At 53.3% G+C, this 27,005-nt stretch overlaps 2 protein-coding genes across 4 annotated transcripts in view; one reads left to right on the top strand and one right to left on the bottom strand.

Annotated features, from left to right (window-relative positions):
* DLEC1 (DLEC1 cilia and flagella associated protein) overlaps positions 1–4,757 on the bottom strand; it is a 99,617-nt gene extending 94,860 nt beyond the window's left edge. The window contains 1 exon segment of the mRNA XM_079933777.1: positions 4,332–4,757. The gene's annotated coding sequence lies outside the window, so the exon portion shown is untranslated.
* Positions 4,758–4,890: 133 nt separating this feature from the next.
* PLCD1 (phospholipase C delta 1) lies at positions 4,891–26,954 on the top strand. Of its 3 annotated transcripts, XM_079933778.1 has the most exons (16): positions 4,891–5,076; positions 9,806–9,988; positions 12,726–12,890; positions 16,256–16,484; positions 22,703–22,832; positions 22,934–23,165; positions 23,743–23,944; positions 24,094–24,238; positions 24,315–24,464; positions 24,555–24,713; positions 24,945–25,104; positions 25,300–25,416; positions 25,814–25,992; positions 26,085–26,217; positions 26,294–26,443; positions 26,578–26,954. In XM_079933778.1, the coding sequence occupies exons 1-16, from the start codon at positions 5,043–5,045 to the stop codon at positions 26,661–26,663; spliced, it is 2,454 nt and encodes an 817-aa protein (XP_079789904.1). In that variant the 5' UTR covers positions 4,891–5,042; the 3' UTR covers positions 26,664–26,954. The 3 variants fall into 3 exon arrangements, with proteins under 3 accessions (XP_079789904.1, XP_079789906.1, XP_079789905.1); XM_079933780.1 differs by lacking the exon at positions 9,806–9,988 and having other exon boundaries at positions 12,734–12,890; positions 26,578–26,953; XM_079933779.1 differs by lacking the exon at positions 9,806–9,988 and having other exon boundaries at positions 26,578–26,953.
* The last annotated feature ends 51 nt before the right edge of the window (positions 26,955–27,005 follow it).

Below are 27,005 nucleotides of genomic sequence, written 5' to 3'. Positions count from 1 at the left end.
ATGAGGACTTTGTCAGCATAAACGGAATTTCCTGAGCTGCCTTCTTCATTTTATAACCTGTTCTGCCGACCAGAATTTGAGTTTTGTTTATCTCTGGGTTCCCACACACATTTTTGGCCTTTTAAATTTTTTTACTTTTAAAGTCAGAAAGAGAAAGACAAATACCATATGATATCACTTATATGTGGAATCTAAAATATGACACAAATGAACTTATCTCCGAAACAGAAACAGACTCACAGACATAGAGAACAGACCTGTGGTTGCCAAGGGTGGGGGTAGGAGAGGGATGGATTGGGAGTTAGGGGGTTAGCAGATGCAAACTATTATGTATAGAATGGATAAACAGGGACTTCCCTGGTGGCGCAGTGGTTAAGACTCTGCGCTCCCAATGCAGGGGGCCCGGGTTTGATCCCTGGTCAGGGAACTGGATCCCACATGCATGCTGCAACTGAGAGTTCACATGCCACAACGAAGGAGCCCGAGAGCCGCAAATAAGGAGCCCGCCTGCCGCAACTAAGACCCGGTGCAACCAAATAAAAAAATAATAATAAATATTAAAAAAAAAAAGAATGGGTAAACAACAAGGTCCTACTATATAGCATACAGAACTATAGTCAATAACCTGTGATAAACCATAATGGAAAAAAATACACAAAAGAATGTATATATTCATATAACTGAATTAATTTGCTGTACAGCAGAAATTAACATAACATTGTAAATCAACTATACTTCAATAGAAATTTTTTTTTACTTTTAAATTTCAAAAGTTATACATCATTATGGTAAAAAATTCAAATAATACATAAAAAATAAGAAGTATCTTCCTCTCAATCTCTTCCCTTGGATTATTTCTATATCCTTCTAGCGATTGTTTCTGCCTGTACAAATACAATTATCTACAAAGTTTTTTTAATTTTTAAAAAGCGCAGGTGGTATTATAGTATGCATTATATATATTATCCTACAATTTGCTTTTTTTTCACAGCAACTCAAAGAGGACTGATTTTGTTTTGTTTTGTTTTGTTTTTGTTTTTGTTTAACAGATGCAGGAGAACCCACTGTAATGGAAATACCATAGGTTATTTAACCAGGTCCCTGCTAGTGAATTTCAACTTGTATAATGTTTCTGTACAAAATACATAGATGATATAGAATTAAAATTGCTTGGCCAAAGCATATGTACATTTTAATATTTGAGATATTGCCAAATTACCTCGCAGAACGATTAACCCAGAGTAGACTCCCACTAGCATTGTGTGAGGGCTTACGGACATTTTCAACATGCTTTGAATCATATCCCAAATTTTAGCCCGAGCCCACATCTTCCTTTAAAACTCCAGACTTGTATATCCATCCTGTATCAATACTTGACATCTCACCTTAGCTGTCTGAAGGCACCTCAAACATAATGTGTCCACAACAGAGCTCCCGTTCTTCCTTAGCCTTCCCCATTTCTGCTTCTGGGAACCCCTGCTTCCAGTGGTCCAGGCCAAAAACCTAGAGTCACCTCTGACTCTTCTCTTTCTTTCACAGCCCCCACTGGTCAATCCTGCTGGCTCTCCAGTCAAAATGTATCCAGAATCCTCCCACTTCTCATGACCTCCACTCCCACCACCAGGGTCTGACCCACCGTCCACTCTCACCTGAATTATTACAAAAGCCCCTTCCTTGGACTCCCTGCTTCAGCCCTGTCCCTCCATGATCCCCCCCACTTTCAGCAACCAGAGTGATTCTTTTAAAACAAGAGCAGGGAATTCCCTGGTGGTCCAGCGATTAGGAATTCTGCACTTCCACTGCAGGAGGCCCAATCGATCCCTGGTCGTGGGAACTAAGATCCCACAAGACATGCGGCACGGCCAAAAAAAAATAAAAATAAAAAAATAACCAAAAAAAGGAATCTAAAAAAATGGTACAAATGGACTTATTTACAAAACAGAAATAGAATCACAGATGTAAAAAACAAACTTATGGTTACTGGGGGGAAAGGTGGGGAGAGGGATAAATTGGGAGGTTGGGATTGACATATACACACTACTATATATAAAACAGATAACTAATAAGGACCTACTGTATAGCACAGGGAACTCTACTCAATACTCTGTAACGACCTATATGGGAAAAGAATCTAAAAAAGAGTGGATAGATATATATGTATAACTGATTCGCTGTGCTGTACGCCTGAAACTGACACAACATTGTAAATCAACTATACTCCAATAAAAATTTTTTTAAATAAAAATAAATTAAAAATAAAAAAACAACCCATGAGTCAGATCATGTCCCTCCTTGACTTGAAGCCTTTCAAGTGCTCCCCATTTCCCCCAGAGCGAACGTGGAAGCCCTTAGAAGGCCCAGCAGGACTTGGGCCCCATTTCTTCTCTGGCCTCTCTCATTCCCCTCTCCCTCGCTCGGCTCTCTCTGCTGCAGCTACACCTCACTGACCCAAGCTCATCTAGGTTTGCTTTTCTGGGGGAGGGATTGGGCAGGGCTGGCTCTGAAGCACAGCTGGAAAGTTGGCATTCTTGGGTTGATCCTCCCCCCTCCCCAGGCCTCTAGAGAGGGTAGGGGTGGAGGGGCGAAGGGAAGTGACCTAAGGTAGGCACCAGCCCTTGACACTAGGTCTCACCTGTCTCCAGTCATCCCAGGACCCCCCTCCCAACACCCCCCCTCACACGCTCATCAGAGACAGGATGGTCAGCTGGGGGTGGGGAGACGCCTGAACCCCCCCCCCATTAGACAACTCGTCTATGGGCACACGTGGCCCCTCTGTGCCTGCTGAAAGCCCAGTGAGTCACCAGGATCTCAGGGAATCCTGCAGAGGTAAATTACTGAGAGCTGGGTTTTAGGAGGGTAATCTAGGCATCTGGCCAGGGATGGGCCCACAGAGAGCCCTGGCTGTTTAAGGGCAGAGGGAGCAGAATCCAGCAACTGTGGTTCAATGCAAAGCCTTTGCTAGGCCCTCCCAGCCCCTCAACACACAGGCGCAGTCACACACACCACACAGGCTTACACACAGCAGAAGTAATTAAGCAGATGACCTCCCAGCCTGTGAGAGAGAGGGAGGGGCAGGCGGGAGGAGAGGAGAGTCCTGGGGAGCCGCTGACCCACAGATCACAGCAGCAGCCTGGTTTCTCTGAGCAGGGCGTGGCCCAGCCCTCTTTTCTGGCAGAACCTGGCTGCATGTGCCAACTCTGAGTCAGCCGTGCCCATCCTGCCCAGCAAGCCCAGGCTCAGGAGAAGGCCTCAGCTCCTCTGCCTGGGCCAGAGGCCAGAAGAGGGCCTGCGTGAGACAGGTTTGGTGTGTGCAAAGGAAGAGCCAGGCTGTAGCCCCCACCAGCGGCATCAGGTAATGCCCTGGTTTCAAGCTTGGGGCTCAGAGCTGGGAGGTGATGTGAATAAACAGGAATGATGCTTAAGATGAAGGAGTCAATTGCTGGTGTCAGAGTTCCATTGTGTCTCTGCCTGGGAAGAGGAGCAGGACTTGAGGAGGCTTAACTTGCTGAGTAGAGGGGCCTGCAGGCCCCCGGGGATGTCAGAGGTCCCAGGACTAGCCCCAAGGCCAGAGGAGGCCCCCAAAGGGCAGTCCTGGAGACAGGCGTCCGGGCCTGGGAGAGAGAGTGAGGACAGAGAAAGGACCCCTCATCCTCCCTGTCCCCAGGCTGGGGCTCCACAGGGAGGCCTTGTGTGGACTTGTTTATCCTTGAGCAGAAGGGAAAGCAAGGAGGGTTTGGACAGGCCTGCCAGGGGCAAGGGCTGCTCCTGCTGGAGGGCAGGCCCACTGGGGAGAGTGCCAGACAGAGGGCAGCCCCCTTCTGCATAGGGGAGACATACAGAGGGCGGGAGCCTCTCCAAAGTCCTGACCCAGGCTCAACTGTCAGGATGGGAAGACTTGCTCTCTAGCTAGTTACATCCCTTCATGAGGTATTCAAGGCCACCTAGGCCTGCTTGTACTGGGAGGGGGAGGGGTTGGGGTCCAACTGGTTCTGCCAGACTCTCATGTTGGTTTTATCAGCCCAGCAAGATTCACTGGTGGGCTCAGTACCCCGCATCCTGGGAGGTCTTCTGGGGGCTCTCCCAAGGGCCTTTCCCAAAAGTTGGTGGGCAGCAGGATCCTTCCAGGATCCCCCAGGACTTCCCCTGGAGGTCTCTGGGTACCTATAAAAAGGGTGTCAGGATTGCAAGAATTGATGGTGGGAGTATGTGGGGGGGTCCATTAGGGACCCCTTGTCCAGACAGCCCCTTGGGAGGCCACCCAAAGAAGGTACCCTGGAGATCGCCAGGAGTTTGGGGTGTGAGGGGCTCAAAGGAGAGCTCTCTGCACCTACCTGCTCTAAGTTTTACGGCTTCCGCCCCAGCCCCCTGCCAAGGGCACTTCTGGGGTTAGAAACTTCCCAGCGAGCCGGGAGGGGACCCTTCTCCAGACTAGGTCCAGGCATGCCTCTCCAAGGACCTCCTCACTCGCGTCCGTGCACCCATTTTGCAGAAGGGAAAGCAGACATCCGGGGAGCAGCGGCTGGCGCCTGGACTCCGAGGCTCCCTTTCGCACCAGCCCGGCTGGGCGTCGAACGTTACGCGGTCCCTGCCCCAGAAGGACTCCAGATTCTTTCGTGCATCACCCCAACCCCGGCGAGGCGCCCACAGGCAGGGAGTGGGGCCGGGCCGCAGGCGATAATGACAGGGTCCGCGGCCTGTGGGTGGCGGTGGCTGAGGAAGCCAGAGAGATCCGGCTATTTCTGGCCGGGACGCGCCCACAGGCCTGGGCCAGGGATGGCCCGGCTTCCCGGTCCCCACCTCTGCTCTCCTCCCCAACCCCCAGGAGGGGCGGGGAGAGGCGCTGGTTGGAGGGCCCAGGGGGCGGGGGCGGGGGCGCGGGCGGGCGGGGGGCGGAACGGAGTCCCGGGAGCACCTCCGGTGTCCTCCCTCCTCACTCCATTCGGGGCCCTCCCCTGCACTCCTCTCGGACCCGAGGCCGCCCGCGCTGTCGCTGCGGACGAGTGTCCCGCGGCGCCCCCCTCCCGCCGCGCCGTCCGTCGGGCATGGACTCGGGCCGGGACTTCCTGACCCTGCACGGTGAGTACTCGGCCGGCTCGCCGGGGGACCCCGCCTGGGCCGACCTCGAGGAAAGCCGTTCCCGGCCCAGGATGGGGGACCCCCGGTTCCTCGGCCGCTCTCCGCCCCGGGCCCGCCCCTCGTCCCTTTTGTCGCACGGAGGAAATCTCCACCCGGGACTGCCGGGCGCAACCCTGGGCGTTTCCAGGCTTGTTCCCCAGACCCGGCCGGTGGGGAGAAGGGTGCGATTCTCCCCCGGCCCTGCCGCCTCGGGGACTCCCCCTCTCCCTATCCTAGTCACGGACGGGTGGGCTCCAGGGTCCGGCGCGCTCGGAGGGACCGAGGAGGAAAGGAACCAGCATCCACGAATAACCGAGTTATCTTCGCCCAGTCCGGGCCGCCCAGAGAGGCTCCCCAAAGCCCAGGCGTGCCTGGACCGCGTCAGGCAGCGTAGGTGTGGCGGGGTGGGAAGGCTGGCGCGAGGAGGTTTGCGAGGTGAGGTCGGGCCGCGCCGCAGTAACTGCCCAGCGCAGAAATCCTAGTCAGCGACGCCCGGACTGGGAGGGGCAGCCCGATCGCCCCCATCTGCGCACCCTCCTGGCCGGACAGGCCTGAGTCTCAGCTCTAACTGCCTGCTGCTACCCCCCTTTGTCCAGCCGAGCTCTGTCTTCTCCGACCGACCGGGAAACAGTCTGGGCCAGCTCCTTGCCCTATAGCTGTCTCTCCAGGAGAGAGGGCAGCCGCGGGCTCTGGACTGCAGGGACTGGAGGTCTCCTAGCTGCACGGGGGCCCCCAACCTGGACCTGGAATCTCTTTGCTCCAGCCTGGGGACTCACCCACTTTTAGCGTGCTTTGCCCTCCTGCGCCCCAGGTCATCTGCCAGCTCAGCAAACCCTGCCTCTCTTGCACCAATCACCGCTTAACCCGATCTCCCTCTGTTTTCTAGTACCTCTGGAGTCCTTTAGTGCCCACCACCTATCCACCTAAACCATGCATGGATATAATAGAAGGGAAAGAGAAAGCCAGAGCCCTCCAGCTGTCCACTAGAGACCCTCTGGAATTCAGGGACACTCGGAGACGTTCCTTTCAGCCAGTGCCCAGTCTGTCTCATTTTCCTGGTTGTCTCAGATCTGGTCCCCATGGCCCAGAGAGACCTTGCTCAGTGCCCAGAGCTGTTACCCTCACACAAGTAGCCTCAAGGCAAACTCCTTCAGGGTCATGGGATCCCTGCCCTTTCCAGGGCTCCCTCTTCTCCTCTCAGGACAGAGGTGTCTCAGTGCTCCTGCCACCCTGGCAGGAAGGGTGGCTGGGCAGCTCAGAGGATCACAGTAGAGATCTCTGCTTTCTCTCTCATCATCCCTTAGCTAGTGCTGTGTACCCTGCAGACTGCCACCTCTTCCGTGCCAGCTTCACATTCAGACCTCCTACAAGCCCTCTGATCGCCTCTGGCTACAGCTGTAGCCTCAGCTCATGTTAGAATGGCCTGCATCCTCAGGCATCTGTGCCTTTGCCCGGTCTCTGTCCCTGGGCAGCCCTGGTATCTTCCCTGGAGAGGAAGCCACGTGGAGGCTCATTCAGCGCCTCCCAGTTTTGTGGCATGGGCTTGGCAGCCCTGGTCCATCGTGTTTGAGACCTGCCTCCCAAGTGCCTGACAGTCCAGCTCTTCCTGCGGAGCTGGCAAGAACAGTGCGATCCCAAGCTGTCTCCCTGAAGGCCCTGCTGCTTCTAGCTCATCACCCAAAATTACGTCCCTTAACTGCCTTTTGTTCCCCCTGCAAACCGTATCGGCAAGCAAGAATCTGTCAAGGAGAACTGGTGGTGGAAGGGTGTAGTCACTGTGCCCTGTGCTGTTCCAGGTTGTTCACACTTCCACTGGAGAGTCTGCATCTCTTTCATATTTCGGGTCCTCTAGCACTGGACACACTTTCTGGCTTGGGCAGTTGGGGGTCTGCTGCAGAAAGGCTCCCTCCATTGGCCTGGGGGGGTATGGGGGCCACCTAGATAAGAGATGTCCCTTCTGTCCTCGCCCCAGATGCATGCAGAGGCACTGTAGTATACAGACATGGATTATGGAAGTAGACTACCTGGGGTCAAGTCTTAGCTTTTTCATCTTAGACAAATCCCTTGACTTCCTGGTGCCTCAGTTTCCTCATCTGTAAAATGGGGGATAAGAACACTACCTCCCTCATGAATTGCAGTAAGGATTGAATGAGCTAACACATACAAGGCAATAATGAGAACAGTGCCTAGTACCAGCAGGTACAATGTTCCTACAGGAGGCCCACCCCCCAAGTGACCACGTCATGTGAGTACTTTGTGAGATGAGGGGGAATAAGGTAGTCCCTAACCAGGAAAAAAGTGACCAGAACCCTTAAGAATCAAAGGGCTCCTGGGGAATTCCCTGTCGGTCCAGTGGTTAAGACTCCATGCTTCCACTGCCAGGGGCCGGGGTTTGAGTCCTAGTCGGGGAACTCAGATCCTGCAAGCCATGCAGTGAGGCCAAAAAAAAAAAAAAAGAAGAATCAGGGGCTCCTTCTGGTGCTTCTGAACCCCTCAGACTGACACTGTAGTCCCCTGGCCTCCTTCCCTACCCTGCTTCCTTTGCTTGCTCCATTCTAGCCAGGCCTGCACTGGCTTCTCCAGCAGGTCCCCAGATGTACCCAAAAAGACCTAACTTCCCAAAGCTCTCCCCTCACTGAACACATCCACCTCCACCTACACTAACTATTGAAACACTGAATCCCTCCCGCCCCACTGTAAAACCTGGCATTAGTAAAAGTGCAAGGTAGGGTGTAAGAGGGGCCTCATCTTGGTCCCAGGAGACCTGGGCTGCAGTCCTAGACCTGGGTTCCAGTCCTAGCTTTGCCTCTACTTACATTGTGACCCTGAGCAAGTCCCTTTGCCTGTCTGGGCCTGTTTTCTCATCCACGGGAAAGCAATACCTACTGATAGGGGATGTTGTGAGGATAAAGCACTAGTGGGCAAAGGAATTCTAGGTTGGCAAAGAAGCCAGTACCCCCAAGAGATAACGGTTCCAGATCCATCATAGCAATTTGGGGTAGCTAGACCGCTACCCTCCTCAATTATGTTTCAAAGCTGTCTGTCCCTGGGATTCCATGCCCACACAACACAGACACACACTGATCCACACTGATCTTAACTTTTTTGTGCCCTGGACCACTTTGGCAGTTAGGTGAAGCCTGTGGACCCCTTCTCAGGATCATGTTTTTAAATGCATAAAATAAAATACATAAAATAAAATACATAAGAATTCAAAGGAAGCAAATTGTATTGAGATGTGATTCTATCCATAGGTCCTCGGGGAGTCCTTGGCCCTCTGATTAAACCATTAAACCATCACGTGGTTTCTCTAAAACAGAGGTTCCCCTTACAATCAGCTCCCTCAGCTCCAAATGAAGAACAATATTTCTGTGCCCATATTCCAGCTCACCTACATTAACACACATTCTCCTGATTTATTTTTCTCCGAGGTGTGACCTTAGGCAAGTTGCTCTGCACTTCAGTTTGTTATTATTGCTGTGCTTGTCTGTGCTAATAACTGGCTTTGCCAGTGACTCACTGTCAATGCTGGTGACTGGAGCTGCGGTGAGGCGAGTGAAGGAACTATTCAGAGGCGGAGAGTAAAAGAGAGGAGTGAGTCAGGCCTCTGGGTGGTGTCCTGACCTTGGCACACAGTAGGGGCTCCATAAATAATTGCTGGGTGAATGAAAAGCAAGACGTAACTTACATGAAAGGGCCCACTGTTCCGAGCACACTGGCAGCACAGTTTCATATGGAGTTGGAGTCCTCCTCACCTATTTATCAAAGCAAGCCTGTGTTAATGGACTCATTTTTAAGACTAGCATTTTTTCAAGAATTCCATTCGCATTTGGAGCCTTGGAGATTATCCCACTCAGGTAGCGGAACTCTCAGAGAAGGAAACAGGCCTCCCTGAGGTTTACATGGGAGGCAACAGCCCGTTGAGTCACAGTGGATTCGTTGAGGAACTGAGGTAAAATATTTGGCGGGTTCCGCTGTCCGGCCCGGGCTCCATCCCCGGCTCCTTCCTATCCCGCCCCACCCGGTTGTCCGCTAGACTCTGCAGCCCAGGCTGCCGCCCGGCCGGGCTTACCTCCCGGCTCAATCTTGCCCAGCCCTCCAGTCCTCTGCCAGGCCTCCAGCTGAGCGTTTAGAATTCGCGGCTCAGGCTCCGCCCCCTGGTAGGACTGCCTCCACAGTCGAGGTTCCGCCCCTCCCTGCCGGAAAACAAAAGGCCTTTGCAGTGAGGGACCCTCCCCCGGTTTGTCCCCTGGGCCCTGGCTCCGCCCCCGGCCGTCTTCCTGGCTACCTCTGCCCCACGTCGCCTCGCAGACTCGGCTCCTCCCGCTCCCCATCTCTTTGGCTCTGGCTCCACCCCAATCCGCTTTCTGGGCTCTGACTTTCACCACTGATCTTCTTCCCGGGTTATGGATTTGTCCCACTTCACCTCCCGGCCCCGGTTCCTCCTCCTTCTCTCCCCGCCTTGATTCCGCTCTCGCCGCACCTCCTGGGGGCATCGGTCCTGCCCCTCGGGAACTGTCCCTGCCTCCTAGGGTATGGCCCCGCCCCTTCAGCGCAGATTTTCTGTATCGCCCCGCCTCTAGAGCCATGGCCAGACCCTTCACTGCCCCGCCCCCACGGGTTCTAGCCCCGCCCATCCACTCCAGGTCTCCGCCCCTGCTCCACTCTAAGGAGGCCGTTCCGCTCCTAGGGCCAGGGCTGCCTTCTGGACGCCACACTGTCCCGGGCCAGGCTCAGCGGGCGACGGGGGCACTTCGGAACGTCATGCAGTGCCTGGGGGTCAGGCGCCGAAGCCGGAGCCAGAGCCGCTCCAGAGAGCTCTACCTGCAGCAGCAGAGCCTCGAGGTGGCAGCTCTTAATGAGCAGAGGCTGGGTAAGGGATGCAGGGCGCCCCCCCCCACCCCGCCCCGAGATCTGCGGAGGCTGGGAAGGCAGCTGGGACAGGACTCAGACTGTATGTTCCTGATCTCGGGGACTGGACCTGTATAGTTCTGTGAGTGTGTGACCCACGGTGGGGCTGTGTTTGCGGGCATGGCATGTGGAGTGAGTAATGGGGGCGGGGATTGGTTACCCTGCGCCTTGCCACCCCCAAACCATCCTGTTTACAAACCTAGTGGTGATTCTGTCACTTGTATGGTAGTGGGGGCCACTGTGCAGCAATAATGATATGCAATGCTGTGTAACCAAGTGACACCAGTGTGACAGTGTGTGATCCAGGGTGATGCTGTGTACCATGTGTGACTGTGGGTGACCCAGGTGACTGATTCTGTCATCTCTGTTATGGTGTGTGTGTTCTGTGGGTGTTCTGCTGTTACTCTTTGTGGCAGCATGCCCCTGAGAGGTGGCTGTATAAGGTAATGTTTTCTAGCATTGGCCCTGTGGGCAAGCTTCTGAGTCCCGACTCTACCATGTAACTTCCTTGAGCCTCCGTTTCATCATCTGTAAAATGGGAACAATGATAGTGCCTTCCTCACAGGGTTGTTCAAGGGATTAAATACATGTGCTAAGAACAGGATCTTATTCAAACATGAACTATTATTATTATTATGGTGACTGCTATTATTATGACGACGATGACGTTCTGGCACTGTACGTTGTGTGGCTGTGTGTGACTCCATGTAATAATATGTGTCACCGTGTGTGGCCCATTGTCTCCTCCCGGTTGTGTATGGCAGTGTGTGATGAGTACAGTGGTGTGGTGTGTGTGACTGTGTATGTGTGTGGCTATATCTGTGTAGCTGTGTATTGCTGTGAGTCCCAGACTCAGTTTGTTTCCATGAGGCCTCACCCTAGGTACATGGACAGGGCTCCTGGCACCGCCCCCACCGCCAGCCTCCTACTAGCACTGTAGCCCCTCTGCACTCCCCATATGTGCCACTAGCCTGGGCAGGTTGGTGAGGCTGCAAAGTCGACCCAGGGGCCCCTGAGCTCAGAGGCCCCTCAGCACCACCCTCCCGCAGGAGGAGAAGGTGCTTCAGCTGAGTGAGTGGGGCTGAGCGAAGGGCCCATAGACCTTCTGGGTGCTAAGGGAGCAAGGGAGGGGGGGCGGGCAGCCCAGAGGCCTCAGAAACAAAAGGGCCTCAAATGAGGCTCAGAGATGGAGGTGTCTGCTTAGGTCGCCCAGCGGCCTGGAGGGCCACTAATATCAAGACCCACCTTGGGACCGAGGTCTGTGTTCTGGAAGCCATGTCGGCAACCAGGGGACTTATCTCTGCCTGACCGCAGACAGGGCCGCAGTCTGGCTCCAGGACAGGATGAACATGTCATCTGCTCACAGCCTTTTCCAGAACCAGAGGGTGGGGCTCACCTTCCGCCCCTGTGCGCCGCCCCTCCCCCCATCTGTGCCATGCAGTGGCTTGTCCTAATGCCCTAGCCGGGGAGGGGCGGTACAGCCAGAAGCCAGAGGGTAAGGAGATGACCCCCCGCCAGCTGACCTCAGCCTCGGAAAGGACAGTGGGATCCCCCAGCTGAGCTGAGGCTGCTCTCTCCTCCGGCGGCTGGGAACTACCCTTCCCGGCCTCTGTCTTGGGCCCCACAGACACAGCCACCAGTTGAGGATATCCTGCAGGAGCCCTCTCCTCCCTCAATGGGCCTCCCCTGGGGCTGGAGGGAAACTGCTGACACTAAGGCAGGGGGTGGAGAGAGCTGGGACCGAGGTGGGGGAAGGTCACATCAGACTGTCACCTCTGAGGAGGTCTTGAGACACCTCCTTACTCAGTGCTGTTGGGGGAACAGAGGCACAGAGAGGGAAGGAGGTTTCCTGAAGCCATGGGTGTGGGGGGCTGTTAGCACGTGGCTGTGTCTCCACTGGAAGCAGGAGATTGGGGAGGGATAGGGGGTGGGTGGCTGAGGCCCGGGGAAGTGGTCCAGAAGATTCTGTAGGTCCTGAGTGTGTGTGGAGCAGGCTGGCTGGGGCATAGGGAGTGGGGTCATGGATAAACTGGGAGAGCACATCAGGGGCTGGGGATCTGGGTTCAGAAAGGAAAAGCCTACAGGCCTAGGCACAGGCCCCTCAGACTGGACCCACACGGTCCCTGATGGCACCACTCTGCTGGAGCAGAAGGATAAAGACTGCTGAAAAGCCACAGAGTTTTTGTTTTGGGGCCAGAAGTGAGGTGAGGTAGTCCATCGGCGCTGAATAGAGCTGGCTGCTGGACTCCATGTGGCCAGGGTGATAGGCTAGGGTGGTCTTTTGGTCCCAGCTTCCTTCAGGTCACTCTGACCCCTAGGAGAAGCCCACTAAGTCTTTCAGAGCCAGGCCATTTCCTAGGGGTCTGGTCACCCACGAACCAGGTGTTCTTGAATTAGCTGCCCTCTCTTTGTCCATTCAGCTGTGGGTGGCAGGTCATAGTGTATAAAGTGTGGCCTTGAGTGGGTGGGTGTCCAAAGGTTTACGTGGCCTCAGCTGGCAACACAGATGCCTTCCTGGAGAAGACAGGGCTCCAGAATCAGGTTGGAACAAGGGTGACGGAGGGAGAAGTGAACAGAGAGCTGAGGATGAGGCTGGTGAAAAATGGGCTGAGAGGGTCCAGTGGTGGGCATGGCCAGCATGGGGCCTGGGGCAGCAGGGACCCTAGAGGAGGTAGCATCTTACCAGCTCTGCCCCCTAGGTCTACAGGATGACAAGGACCTACAGGCACTGCTGAAGGGCAGCCAACTCTTGAAGGTGAAGTCCAACTCATGGCGGAGAGAACGATTCTACAAGCTGCAGGAGGACTGCAAGACCATCTGGCAGGAGTCCCGCAAGGTCATGCGGACCCCAGAGTCCCAGTTGTGTGAGTGCCCTGGGCTGCAGGGGGAGGGGCAGGGTGCTGCACCTGCGCTTGGTTGGGGAAACTGACACTGGTTAGGGTGGGGTGGGGCTGGAGGTCAGTCGTGGACCAGGACCAAAGGTAGGAAAACTGAGGCCTGGCCTGGCGGGGCAGAGGTTGGTCATGCAAACAGGACCAGATATGGGGAAACAGCCTGGCCAGGGTTGGGGAGAGGAGCCAGTTAAATCACTGATAGGGAAACTGAGGCCTAGCCTGGGCTAGAGAGGGCAGTCATGGACCAAGGACCACAGATGGACATGCTCAAGCCTTTTGGGGGTGGGACTCCATAGCCATGACCACAGATGGGGAAAGCCGGGCTCCCAAGTAGGGAGGGAGCTAGACAGTGTTGCCTGAATTCCCAGGTAACCACCCGGACATTTGTGGGAAGGAGGGAAGGAGGGAGGACTGGGGCCCAGGTGTGGTGAGGCCCAAAGTCCAGGGGCAGATAAGGCCCTTCCAGGTAGCAGTGGCCAGGATGTGAGGTGGGGCTGCAGGAGGCAGCTCCTCCCTGGGCTGGGACCAGAAAGAGAGCCTGGGGTGGAGCAGGGCTGGGACTTGCACAGAGAGGCCTTGGCTGGGCAGCTCCCTTGGGGTTGTGGACCTGAGGGCCTTCTGGAAGCTTTAGAAAAGGTCCAAGACGCCAAAGCTCAGGCCTACAGATGGAGAGTGCCTCCTGCAAGGTCTTAGGAAGAAAGTTCTGCCACTGCTCCTGCCCTTTTACACAGAATGCCCTAAGAATCTTGTAAAATGAGAGGTTCCCTCTGCACCTTTACTTGGTGGGAAAATTTTAGACCAAAGCAATCCAAAAGAACTTTCTATGATAATGGGAATGTCCTGTATCTGTGCTGTCCAATATGTCAGTTACTAGCCACCTGTGGCCATTGAGCACTTGAACTGTGGCTAGTGTGACTGAGGAAATGAATTCTTTTTTTTTTTTTTGGCTGTGCCACTGCACGGCATGTGAGACCTTAGTTCCCCGACCAGGGATTGAGCCTGAGCCCCCTGCTTTGGAAGTGTGGAGTCTTAACCACTGGACCGCCAGGGAAATCCCACAAATTCTTAATTTTACTGAACTTTAACTAATTTATATCTAAATAACCACGTGTGGCTGGGGGTACAGAAGGATCACTGCAGCTGGATTTCTCACACGGTCCAAGTCCCTGGAAATCCCTCACCCATTCACCTGCCCTCGGCTGTAGAGATGGGGCAGGCAGGGTCAGCCCACTGGCAGGTCTCTGGGGAGTGAGACCAGACACAGGTGACAGGGCCCAGGTGGGAAGGGGGCAGGAGAAAAGGGAGGGGCGGCCCACTGAGGGCGTCTCAGGAAGGGTCTGCCAGGCCCCAGGACACTGGACAGAAACCTGAGAAGGTGTTGCCTGTGGCAGGTCAGAGGGGAGGCAGGACAGGAGCAGGGTCCGATGCGGAGAGCCCGGCTGGGTCCTGGGGGCAGTGGGCCATGGGAGGTCTGAGCAGGGCAGGGCAGGGTGGGAGGGGATGGAGCCTGAAGCGCTCTCAGGAAACTACCCTGCGTGCCTGTTGGCCACGTAACACAGGAGTGACCTAGCCCTTGCCTCTGTCTGTGGCTCCAGCCAGGTTCCTTCACAGGCCTCTGCCCTGATATGGGGTTTCCTGTTAGACGCTGGTGGTTGGCGGCACCGTGGGAATGGGGCATCATACTGTCTGAGCCCTGGGGACTCCTGGGAGCCCACCCCCCAGCCAGTACACGTGCATGGTTCCCAGTGTGAGCCAAGCACTTGGCGGGGGTGGGCAGGGGGCAGACTGAGGAGTGGGAGATGTGGGCCTTTCCAGACCTGAGCTGGTGAGCTGGGAACCTCATACCGGCACAGCTGGGAGCACAAGGGCAAGAGGAACCTCCCGGGCAGCAGACCCAGTGTGAGCAAAGGTGCAGGGGCAAGAACAAGGAAGGGCCGTGAGTGAGGGGGCTGCACCCTGACAGGAGGGGCCACAGGGGCGACAGGTTGGGGGTTGGGCACCAGGTGCGCTCCGGTGAGGAGCATGGCTGGAAGAGGGCTTTTTCCATGTCAGAGACCCAGAGACAGGTCTGGGCTGAGCATGCCCATCGGGCTGCTTCCCTCCTCTAAGTGAGCAGTGAGACTGCCCTCCACTGTGCCCCCCCCCCCGGGGAAACTGAGGCCAGGAGATGGGGGTGGGGAGCAGTCCCCAGTTCTCTTTGCCTCTGCTTCCTGGTCCGGAAGTTGCCCCCATCCCGACGCCACTAGCCTCCCTCAGCTCTGGTTCCCATAGGCAGACAAGGATTATCATCAGCAGGGAAGGCGTCTGGATTCTTTCTCCGCTGCCCAGGCTTCCCGTTTCCACTCCCAGCCTGGGGCAGCTACAGCTGGTGTGGGACCTAGAGGGACACGGGAGGTTGTGAGCGGAGCGATTCAGCAGGGATATCCCCTGCATCCCACATGGCCCAGGGTTCGCGTGTCTCACACCTCAGAGCCTGCTTCCCGGACAGGCACATGCCACACATCTGGGGCCTGCAGGTGGCCAGGAGGCCACCACCGGGAAGGACAGGCAGGCTCTCAGCCAGAGCTGGTCTAGACCCAGGAAAGATGGACGTGGATGGCTCAGGATGGGGATGGCGATGGGGCAGGGGCAGGGGCAGAGCCTGGCTCCTGATGCGGGGAGGCCCAGCATGAGCCCCTCCCAGCCAGGCCAGGGAGGGCACCTTGGGGTTTCAGGCAGGTGAGCAGGGCCTTGCTGCTCCCTAAAGCTTGGAAGGTTGGGCTGTGACAGGACAGCCCCCATCCCTGGTTCCCAAGGGCAGAATGATGTCATCTCAGACCCCCAGGGGCACCCTCCAGTCTACCTCTTGGGATCCTGGAGCACCATTCCTGCCAAGGGGCTCCCTGAGATCAGGACACACAGATTCATGCAGGGCAAGGCCCTGGCTGCTCCCCTGACACAAGCACTTCCCCCTCTGTCAGGAGAGGGGCCTGGAGGCTCCCATGGCTGTCTTGAGGGAGGCGAAGGGCCCAAAGTCAAGCACAACAGGAGAGTGTGTGGCCTCCTCTCCGTCACAGGCCCCAAGCTCCAGAATGGTCTCTATCTCTGTATGAGAGCCCTGCCCTGCCCCACTCCTCTCCCAGGGGCCCTGCTTCCTCCCAGCACAGAAACAGGAGGCCTGGGACCCTAGGTGCCCTTCCCACCCTAAAGTCAATCTCTCTCTGCCTGGGCGTTTCCATGTGCACGCTATAGCTGTGTCTCGTTCCTTCTCCACCTCAGCCTCTTTTTGTCCCCCGCTCTGCCCATCTTCCTGCCCCTCACGGCTCTCTCTGCCCACCTCCACCCTCTTCTTGCAGTCTCCATCGAGGACATTCAGGAGGTGCGGATGGGGCGCCGCTCAGAGGGCCTGGAGAAGTTTGCCCGGGACGTGCCTGAGGACCGCTGCTTCTCCATCGTCTTCAAGGACCAGCGCAATACTCTAGACCTCATCGCCCCATCGCCCACCGAAGCCCAGCACTGGGTGCAGGGCCTGCGCAAGATCGTCCATCACTCGGGCTCCATGGACCAGCAGCAGAAGCTGCGGCAGTATCCTTTTGGTGGCAGTGGGTCCAGGCCCAGCGGGTGGGTACTGGCTATGGTCGTCCCCAGGACAACCTGGGTATGGAAGACACGCAGCTTGGGCCATCATACCAAAATACCATAGACTGGGTGGCTTAAACAACAGAAATTAATTTTCTCACCGTTCTGGAGGCTGGAAGTCCAAGGTCAGGGTGCCAGAGGATCGGGTTCTGGTGGGAGCTCTCTTCCTGGCTTGTAGATGGCTGCCTTCTTTCTCACTGTCTTCACATGGCAGAGAGAGAGAGAGAGAGCACAAGATCTCTGGTGTCTCTTCTTTTTTTCTTTTCTTTTTTTAAAGATAAATTTATTTATTTGTTTGTTTATTTTTGGCTGCATTGGGTCTTCGTTGCTGCCCGCAGGCTTTCTCTAGTTGTGGGGAGCGGGGGCTACTCTTTGTTGCAGTCCGCGGGCTTCTCATCGTGGTGGCTTATCTTATTGCAGAGCACAGGCTCTAGGCGCACAGGCTTCAGTAGTTGTGGCAGGCGGGCTTCAGTAGTTGTGGCACACGGGCTCAGTAGTTGTGGCTTGCAGGCTCTAGAGCACAGGCTCAGTAGTTGTGGCGCACGGGCTTTGTTGCTCCGTGGCATGTGGGATCTTCCTGGACCAGGGCTCGAACCCGTGTCCCCTGCACTGGCAGGCGGACTCTGAACCACTGCACCACCAGGGAAGTCCCTCTGGTGTCTCTTCTTTTATGGGCATTAATCCCATCATGAGGCCCCCCACTCATGACCTCATCTAAGTCTCTCAAGGCCCCATCTCCAAATACATCACATTGAGGGTCAGGGCTTCAACATATGAATTTGGGAGAACACAAAGGAAGCAGGGAGGGTACTTGGAGCCCTCTTTGGTCTACTCTGACCCAAGGGCCAGACAACAGTGCAGCCCCCTGAAGTCCCTCATCCCCCCCTAGGTAACCAGCATGGAGTGGGGAGGCTGAGGGGAGCTGCCTGCTTCAGTGGGAGACCTAGTCTCAGATATTTTAATGTTTCCTAGAGTTAACTGCATTTTTTTCCTCTGGGAGTTTGGGAGGCCATGATACACTCCCACTTGCCCCCATATCCTGTGCCACTCTTTGGGGAGTCATCACGTTCCCCCAGTCCCGGTGTGCAGGCCAGCCTGCGGGCTTGAAACAAATTCACTTCAAAGTCCAGGTGCACAGCAACACAGTAGTCTATGGTTCAAAGTGATCAGCCTTCTGGTATGTAGGATTAGGGTGGAACCAGCACCGGCTCCTTTTTTTCTTTTTAAATGACAGCTTTATTGAGATATAGTTCACATACCATATAATTCATCCACTTAAAGTGTACAAGTCCATCTTTTTAGTGTATTCAGAGTTATGCAACCATCTCCCCCAAAAGACACCCCATGCCCTTTAGCAGTCCCCATTTCCCCACAACCCCCCAGCCCTAGACAACCACTAATCTACTTTCCGTCTCTATACATTTGTCTTTTCTGGACCTATTATATAAATGGAATCATACAGTCTCTTGTGACTGGCTTCTTTCACTTAGCATAATGTTTTTAACGTTCGTCCATGTCGTAGCATGTGTTTGTACTTCATGCCTTCTGTTTGCCTAATAGTATTCCACCGTGTGGCCATTCCACATTTTACTTATCCAATCAGCAGTTGATGGACATTTGGGTTTCTGCTTCTCTGAATAATGCTGCTGGGAACATTTGTGTATAAGTTTTTGTGTGGACATATGTTCTCATTTCTCTTGAGTATATACCTAGAATTTCTGAGTCTTGTGGTGACTATATATTTAACCTTTTGAGGAAATGCCAAACTATTTTCCAAAGAGGAAATTTACATTCCCACCAGCAGTGTCTGAGAGTTCTGATTTTTCACATCTTCACTAACCCTTACTATTATCTGCCTTTTTTTTTTTATTATAGCCATCCTTGTGGGTTTGAAGTGGCATTTCACTGTGGTTTGCATTTGTGGTTCACATTTGATTTGCATTTCCTTGATAGCTAACGGTGTTGAGCATCTTTACATGTGGTTATTGGCCATTTGCATATCTCTTTGGAGAAACAGCTATTCAATAGATCCTTTGCCCATTTGTTGTTGTAAAGTTCTTTTTTTATGGATCTATTTATTTTAATTTTAAATTGTGGTAATATATACATAACATGAAATTTACTATCTTAACCATTTTCAAGTGTACAGTTCAGTAGTGTTAAGTACATTCACATTGTTGTGCAACCATTTCCAGAACTCTTTTCATCTTGTAAAACTGAAACTCTGTACCCATTAAACAGTAACTCCCCATTCCACCCTCCCCCAGGTCCTGGCAACCACTGTTGTACTTTCTGTCCCTATGAACTTGATTACTCTTAAGTTCCTCATATAAGTGGACTCATACAGTATTTGTCATTTTGCCACTAGCTTATTTCACTTAGCATAATGTCCTCAAGTTTCATCCATGTTGTCACATGTTAGAACTTCCATCCTTTTAAATGCTGAACAATATTCCATTGTATGTATATTACCACACTTTGTTTATTCATTTGTCCATTAATGTACACTTAGGGTGCTTCCACTTTTTGTCCATCATGAATAATGCTGCTATGAACATGGGTGTACAAGTATCTTTCTGAGGCTCTGTTGTCAATTCTTTGGGGTATATACCAAGAAGTCAGATTGTTAGATCATATGGTAATTCTATTTTCAATTTTTTTGAGGACCCACTATACTGTTTCCTATAGCATCTGTACCACTTTACATCCCCACCAACAGTGCACAAGGGTTCCAGTTTCTCCACGTCCTTACCAACATTTGTTATTTCTTTTTTAAATAGGTCTCTTACTGTGGTTTTGACTTGCATTTCCCTAATGATTAATGATATTGACCATTTTTTAATGTGCTTTTGTATATCTCCTCTGGAGAAATGTTTATTCAGATCTCTGGTCCATTTTTTTTTTGGCGGTACACGGGCCTCTCACTGTTGTGGCCTCTCCCGTTGTGGAGCACAGGCTCCAGGCACGCAGGGTCAGCGGCCATGGCTCATGGGCCCAGCCGCTCCACAGCATGTGGGATCTTCCCGGACCGGGGCACGAACCCGTGTCCCCTGCATCGGCAGGCAGACTCTCAACCATTGTGCCACCAGGGAAGCCCTCTGGTCCATTTTTTAATTGAGTTGTCTTTTTATTATTGAGTTGTAACAGGTTTTTTTTTTTTAAATATTCTAAATATTTTAAAAAATATTCTAATATTTTAAAAATATTCTTATCAGATATACGCTCTGCAAATAATTTCTCCCATTCTGTGGGTTTGTTTCTTTTTTTGGTGGTATTCTCTGAAGCACAAAAGTTTTTAGTTTCAGTGAAGTCTAATTCATTTACTTTTTGCTTTTGTTGCTTGTGTTTTCTGATCTCACATCTAACGTAAAGTCACATTTACTCATATATTTTCTTCTTATAGTTTTAGCTCTTGCATTTAGGTCTTTGATCCATTTTGAGTTAGTTTCTGTGTATGGTGTGGTGAGGGATCCAACTTCATTTTTTTTGCATGTAGACATACAGCTGTTCCAGCACCATTTGTTGAAAAGACTATTCTTTCTTCATTGAATCGTCTTTACACCATCTTCAAAAAATCAACTGACCATAAATATGAGGGTTTACTTCACGACTCTCAATTCTCTTCCATTTACCTAAATGTCTCTTCTCACACCAGAACCACAATGTTTTAGTTACTGTAACTTTGTACGAAGTTTTGAAATCGTGAAGTGTGAGTCTTCCAAATTTGTTCTTTTTTTTTCAAGATTGTTTGGACTGTTTTGGGTCCCTTGAATTTCCATATGAATTTGAGGATTGGGTTGTCAATTTCTGCAAAGTAGCCAGCATGACTGTGATAGGTATTGTGTTGAATCTGTAGATCAGTTTGGAGAGTATTTCTCATTAAACAATATCAAGTCTTCTTTCTGATCAGCAAATATGGGGTATCTTTCCATTTATTTAGATCTTTAATTTCTTTCAACAATGTTTTGTGGCTTTCAGAGTATAAGTTATGTATTAAAAGAATTTGTATTTTTATTCATTTTGATGCTACTGTATGGAATTATTTTATTACATTTTCTGATTATTCATTGCCAATGTATATCCAACTCCTTTGGGGGACACATTTTGAACCCTGTTAGCTCCCTTTACTGTGTACTTTTCAGCATTTCAAAGACTTTTAAGTGTCTTTTCTCAAGGCTATGTCTGCCTGATTTTGAGCTTTCTTTTTAAAATTTTAATTGTTATTTATTTTATTTTTGGCCATGCCTCGAGGTATGTGGGATTTTAGTTCTGACCAGGGATTGAACCTGTGCTCCCTGCAGTGCAAGTGCAGAGTCTTAACCACTGGACCACCAGGGAAGTCCCTGAGCTTTCTTAAAAGCCCAATTCTGTGGCACTTTTGTGATAGTCACTCCTTTTGCACAGGCATGCACTTGGACAATCTCATGGCCTCTGCAGGCTTCTGCTGCCCAGACCTTGAGATCATAAAGCCATCCCAGCCTGCTGAAGAGCAGTTGGCACTGGGACCTCATGCTTGGGTGTACCACTCTGAACTTGATTTTTTAACCTGGAATTCTACTATAATTTTTTTAATGTAAATACACATATTTACATAAAACATACATATATATAAATAAAGGTTTAAAAATATGGGTAGGTTAGAATAAAATTTTAATCTTTAATCTTTTCTGGCTGCATTTCATTTTGCCTAATGATGCGTTTGCTAAAAATAGTGGAGATTATACATTTGTATCCATTTTCTGTGTTAACATTATATCATAATTATTTCCCTGTGTTAGTATAGTCTCCATAAACAGCTTTATTAATGACTGTGTACTATTCCACTGAATGGATGGACTATAAATTAGTGATCCATTCTTTTAGTGTCAAACATTTCATTTCCTTCACCACTATGAATAACATTGCAAAGAACTATGTTCATAAAACCTTTCAGTATTTAGAAGTATTTCCTTACCAATGGATTCCTAGAAGTGGAATTACTGAGTCAACTGATGTAACAGGTTAAAGCTTCAGCTATCCCTCCATCACTTTCCTAAGGGTTGTACTGATTTACTTTTTGCCCACGTGATGGATTTGAGTGCCCATTTCACCTCACCCTTACCTGCACTAGGTAATATACTTTTAAGTTGCTAAATTTTAGTTTAAGAAATTGCATCTCATTTCCAAATTGTTAATAACTTTGACTACTAGTAATGTTTGCAAAAGGTCAGTTTATATCCCTTTCTCATTTAGTTATTAGGGTCATCATACTGTTTTCTTTTTAATTAATTCTTCAAAGGCTTTGCTGCAAATGCTTCCTCCAGTCTGTCAGATAGATGACTTTAGTTTTTCTTTATTTAATCCTCAGAATTTTAAAAAGTTTATATGGCATGATTTATGTTGTTGTTTCTTTTGTGATTTCTTCTGAAGCCTGCTATCATGTTTTCATTGTGCTCATGAGCTCCCATTGTCTTGTTCTATAGTTAGCTCTCTGTTTTCTGTGGACTGTAGTGTGCAGCTCCTCCTTCTCTAGTTCTCAAGGTCAATTCTGATGGGAGAGATAGAGGGAATGGAGAAGTGGAGGCCTAAGTGCCCCAATCATGACACCATGATCCCGGCTTTGTTTTTGCATGTGATGTCCCCACCTTCTGATCAGTGGCTTGAAAGTTGCTGTTTCCTACTAAATAAGCCTCAAGTGCTTTCGTCAGAAAGCACTATATACTATATAGTGTATAGTATAATTATATGCTATATAGATATATACGATATCTATAATTGGGTAACAATTATATACTGAAAGGGACATACCTTGAAATGTTAACAGTAGTTACCCCTGGGTGATAGGATTATGGGGGCTTTGTTTATTTACCTTTCTGCATTTTCTAAATTGTCTGTAATGAACCCTTTTAGAGTGAGAAAAGAAATGTTTTTGAAATTTTGAAAGGGTTCAAAGCCAGAAAACAGGAAAAAGACTCCTTCACTGGATGTCACATTTCCTCCAAAGAGGCCACCAGGTCTTCCCTCTGAAATGAGGATATGCCAAAAGTCAGGCCTGCGGGGAGCTGTGTCTACAGGGGACCTCAGTCCACCTGGGCCCGGGAGTTGACCCTGAGCTTGAATCATGGCTGTGGCTGGGACCTCGGGGGTCCCAGGGCTCCTGGATTCTTTCCTTACTTCTTGCCCAGCTGGATTCATTCCTGCTTGCGAAAAGCTGACAAAAACAAGGACAACAAGATGAACTTCAAGGAGCTGCAGAACTTCCTGAAGGAGCTCAACATCCAGGTGGACGACAGCTATGCCCGAAAGATCTTCAGGGTGAGGCAGGATGTGAGGGCTGGGTCTGCCTGGCAGTGTGTCCTTGACTGCAGCCCGAGACCTGCTCTGAACCCTGCCCACCTGGCGTCCTGGCTCTGCAGGAATGTGACCACTCTCAGACAAACTCCCTGGAGGATGAGGAGATCGAGACCTTCTACAAGATATTGACCCAGAGGAAGGAGATCGACCTCACCTTCAAGGAGGCTGCGGGCTCGGGGGAGACCCTGTCGGTGGATCAGTTAGTGGTCTTCTTGCAGCACCAACAGCGGGAGGAGGCGGCGGGGCCTGCACTGGCCCTCTCCCTCATTGAGCGCTACGAGCCCAGCGAGATGGGTGAGGGCCTATGACCTGTAGTCCCAGGGCCACACAGGGTGGGGAGACCCCTGGGGAGACGGCAGCCCAAGAGTAGGGAGCTGGCGGGAAGGGGGCACCTCAGCCAGGCCCAGAGCCCCTGGTCAGTATTTCTCTGCCCCAGGAAAGCAGATGGGAGGCAGGGACCCTCTCTTGGTTCCTCCTTCAGGGGATTTGAGGACTCCTCCCCCAGGAAATGGAGAGAGAGAAGGCTGGAAAAGCAGGCACTTTTCCTGCCTCCCTCTTTGTGCCCACGCTGGCCACAAAGCTTTAAGACATCAGATGGGGCCCAGTCCTGGAGAAGGAGGAGATGAGGCCCTGCCCTCAGGGGGGGCCTCACAGCATGGGGGACAGAGGGGGAGACAGGGCCCCACCCTGGGATAGTCACGGTCTGGTCAAGAGACTCGAGCTCAGCCGCTTCCAAGAGGTACCGAGGACCAGCTCAGGACGGGAGGCAGGAAGAGTAGGGGGGAGGTGAGTGCGGGGAGGGGGAGTCCCTCACCCCAGAGCGGCGGCGCCAGCCTAGGGCTCTGACGGGCGCCGGCCTCCCGCCTCCCAGCCAAGGCGCGGCGGCAGATGACCAAGGACGGCTTCCTCATGTACCTGCTCTCGGCCGACGGCAGCGCCTTCAACCGGGCGCACCGGCGGGTCTACCAGGACATGGGCCAGCCGCTCAGTCACTACCTGGTGTCGTCCTCTCACAACACCTACCTGCTGGAAGACCAGCTCACGGGGCCCAGCAGCACCGAAGCCTACATCCGGTGGGGCCGGGAGACCTGGGCATGATGGGGCGGGGCCGGGCGGGACCTGGTCGTGATGGGGCGGGGCGGGGCGGGGCGGGGCCGGGCTGAGCGGGACCTGGGCGGGGCCCGGCCGGGACCGAGGGGCCTAGCCGCCGTCCCACTCGCAGGGCGCTGTGCAAAGGCTGCCGCTGCCTGGAGCTCGACTGCTGGGATGGACCCAACCAGGAACCGGTCATCTATCACGGCTACACCTTCACCTCCAAGATCCTCTTCTGCGACGTGCTCAGGGTCATCCGGGACTACGCCTTCAAGGTGGGCGCGCTTCTGGGCCTGAGGAAGGGGATGCTCGGGCCCACCCACCCCTCCTAATCCGCCCTTGGGCCTCCAGGTGTCCCCCTACCCCGTCATCCTGTCCCTGGAGAACCACTGCAGCCTGGAGCAGCAGCGTGTGATGGCGCAACACCTGCACACCCTCCTGGGCCCCATGCTGTTGGATCGGCCACTGGACGGGGTCACCAGCAGCCTGCCTTCCCCTGAGGTGCCCGATGGGGTGGGGTGCCCAGAGGAGAGGGCAGGGGACTGGCCGGGAGGCCCGCTGCGTCTTGACCAGCTGCCCCTCCACCCTTAGCAACTGAAGGGGAAGATCTTGCTGAAGGGGAAGAAGCTTGGGGGGCTTTTCCTCCCTGGAGGGGAAGGCAGCCCTGAGGCCACTGTGGTGTCAGACGAGGATGAGGCTGCTGAGATGGAGGATGAGGCAGTGAGGAACCAAGTGCAGCACAAGTCCACGGTTTGAGCGGGGGCTATGGAGCGAGGAGGGGAGGGGGGCCCTACCCCACCATCCCCCTCCATCACACTGTGGGGTATTTGTCTTGTCCGGGTTCTCTGTGGCTGTCACTCAGACCCTCTGCCCCCTCTCTCTGTCTCCCTCTCTGTTCTCTCTGTATCTGGGTTTCTGGCTCTCTCAGTGCCCACCTGCCCCAACCTCTGAATCTGACTTGGGCCTCCCCATGGCCCCCAGGAGGACAAGCTCAGACTAGCAAAGGAGCTCTCAGATATGGTCATTTACTGCAAGAGCGTCCACTTTCTGGGCTTCCCCAGTCCTGGCACCCGTGGGCAGGCTTTCTATGAGATGGCATCCTTCTCCGAGAACCGTGCCCTCCGACTGCTTCAAGAATCAGGTGAGCCCGGCCCTGTCCCCCCAGGGTGCTGTCCATCTGTCTGACCACCTGAGCTGGCCAGGGTCAGGACTGGCTCCCACCCCTCCGGACGTCACCCAGAGCTGGCACCCCACGCTGTTACCAGACAGAGCTGGTAGGGAGGGGCTTGGACTCACCAGGAGGCCTCCGCTTCTAATGCGCCCACACCCCCCTCAGGAAACAGCTTTGTCCGCCACAATGTGAGTCACCTGAGCAGGATCTACCCCGCCGGGTGGAGAACGGATTCCTCCAACTACAGCCCTGTGGAGATGTGGAATGGGGGCTGCCAGATCGGTACGGGCTGGCTGGGGCTTGGAGGAGGCCTGGGTGAGGGTTTCCGCCTGGAGGGCCACGGGTCAGGAGCCTCTGGGGACCCAGGCAGAGCCAGATGCAGGGATTTGTGGGCTCAGGAGCTGGTAATCTCAGTCTGGAAATATCCCCCACCAGCAAATACAGCGTCAGAAATCCCATTGTTAGCACACTTGTCCTTTGAATTCTGGCACCAGAAATGGAATGCAAGGTTGGTGTGGTGGGTCAGTTAGGGTGGCAGGAGGGCAGTAGGCATTGAGTGATCCTGGACCCTGCTTCTGCCTCACCGTGTGACTCTGGGCCTCAGTGTACCCCAAGCAGGCTGGGCTATGGGGCCCCTGAGGCCAGCCCACAGCCTGTGACTGCTCTGTCCTGCCTGTAGTGGCCTTGAACTTCCAGACACCTGGGCCAGAGATGGACGTATACCAGGGCCGATTCCAGGACAATGGGGCCTGTGGGTACGTGCTGAAGCCTGCCTTCCTGCGAGACCCCAACTCCACCTTCAACTCCCGTGCCCTGGCTCAGGGGCCCTGGTGGGCTCGGAAGCGGCTCAATGTCAGGGTATGGCCAGCCACCGGAGGGACAGATGCCATGGGCCTCCCTTCCCCCTGGCTACCATCCTGAACCCTTAACTGTCCCCCGCCTTTCCTCAGGTCATCTCAGGGCAGCAGCTGCCAAAAGTCAACAAGAATAAGAATTCAATTGTGGACCCCAAGGTGACCGTGGAGATCCATGGCGTGGGCCAGGACGTGGCCAGCCACCAGACCGCTGTGGTCACCAATAACGGTACGTGCTGGGCCTGGGCTGGGCCCGGCTTCTGGAGCTGGTGTCCATGCTGTTGACATGGTGCCTGCACCCCTAGGTTTCAACCCATGGTGGGACACAGAGTTTGAGTTCGAGGTGATTGTGCCTGAGCTCGCCCTCGTGCGCTTTGTGGTGGAGGACTACGATGCCTCCTCCAAGAATGACTTCATTGGCCAGAGCACCATCCCCTTGAACAGCCTCAAGCAGGGTGAGTGTTTGTGGAGGGAGGGGACGACTCGAGGGGAGGCATCTCTTGGGAAGGGGCCGGCTATTCCTCAAAGCATCCTCCCTAAGTGACCAGAACTTCCGCTGTGCGCCCCTCCCCGCCCCTCCGCCTGCCAGGATACCGCCACATTCACCTCCTGTCCAAGAACGGAGACCAGCACCCGTCTGCCACCCTCTTTGTGAAAGTGGGCCTCCAGGACTAGGCTCGGGGAGTCTGGTGAGGGCTGCCCCGAGCGGACCAGGCCCTCTGTCCACATCTGGGGGGCAGGACAGGGGCTGCTCCCAACCTCTCGCTCAGAGCTGGCAGCCCTGCGCTGCCCTCAGCTCCAACCTACTGTCTGTGTTGCTGCCTCTCGGGAGCCCAGGAGCTGGCCCAGTCCCTGGAGCTGTCCTCAATTCCGTTAGGAATGACACTGCAGCCCGCTCCATCCTCCAGCCGGGCCCTAGGTTGAGGGTTTTTATAAAAATCATAAGACTAAGTACTGTGGTCTCTTTACCTGGACACTGGAAAAATCCCTGTAAGGCATGCGTGCATGTGTGCATGC

This window comes from Stenella coeruleoalba (genome assembly GCF_951394435.1).
Source record: "Stenella coeruleoalba genome assembly, chromosome: 10".
In the NCBI taxonomy this organism is placed as follows: domain Eukaryota; kingdom Metazoa; phylum Chordata; class Mammalia; order Artiodactyla; family Delphinidae; genus Stenella; species Stenella coeruleoalba.
The sequence above is the reverse complement of the archived record's forward strand: the minus strand, read 5'-3'. Positions and strand labels throughout refer to the sequence as shown.

Coding starts and splice junctions, on each gene's coding strand:
- PLCD1 (XM_079933778.1), top strand. CDS start 5,043: ATGGACTCGGGCCGGGACTTCCTGACCCTGCACG. Junction 24,714..24,944: donor AAGTGCAGCACAAGTCCACG/GTTTGAGCGGGG, acceptor CATGGCCCCCAG/GAGGACAAGCTCAGACTAGC. Junction 26,218..26,293: donor CGCTGTGGTCACCAATAACG/GTACGTGCTGGG, acceptor CTGCACCCCTAG/GTTTCAACCCATGGTGGGAC.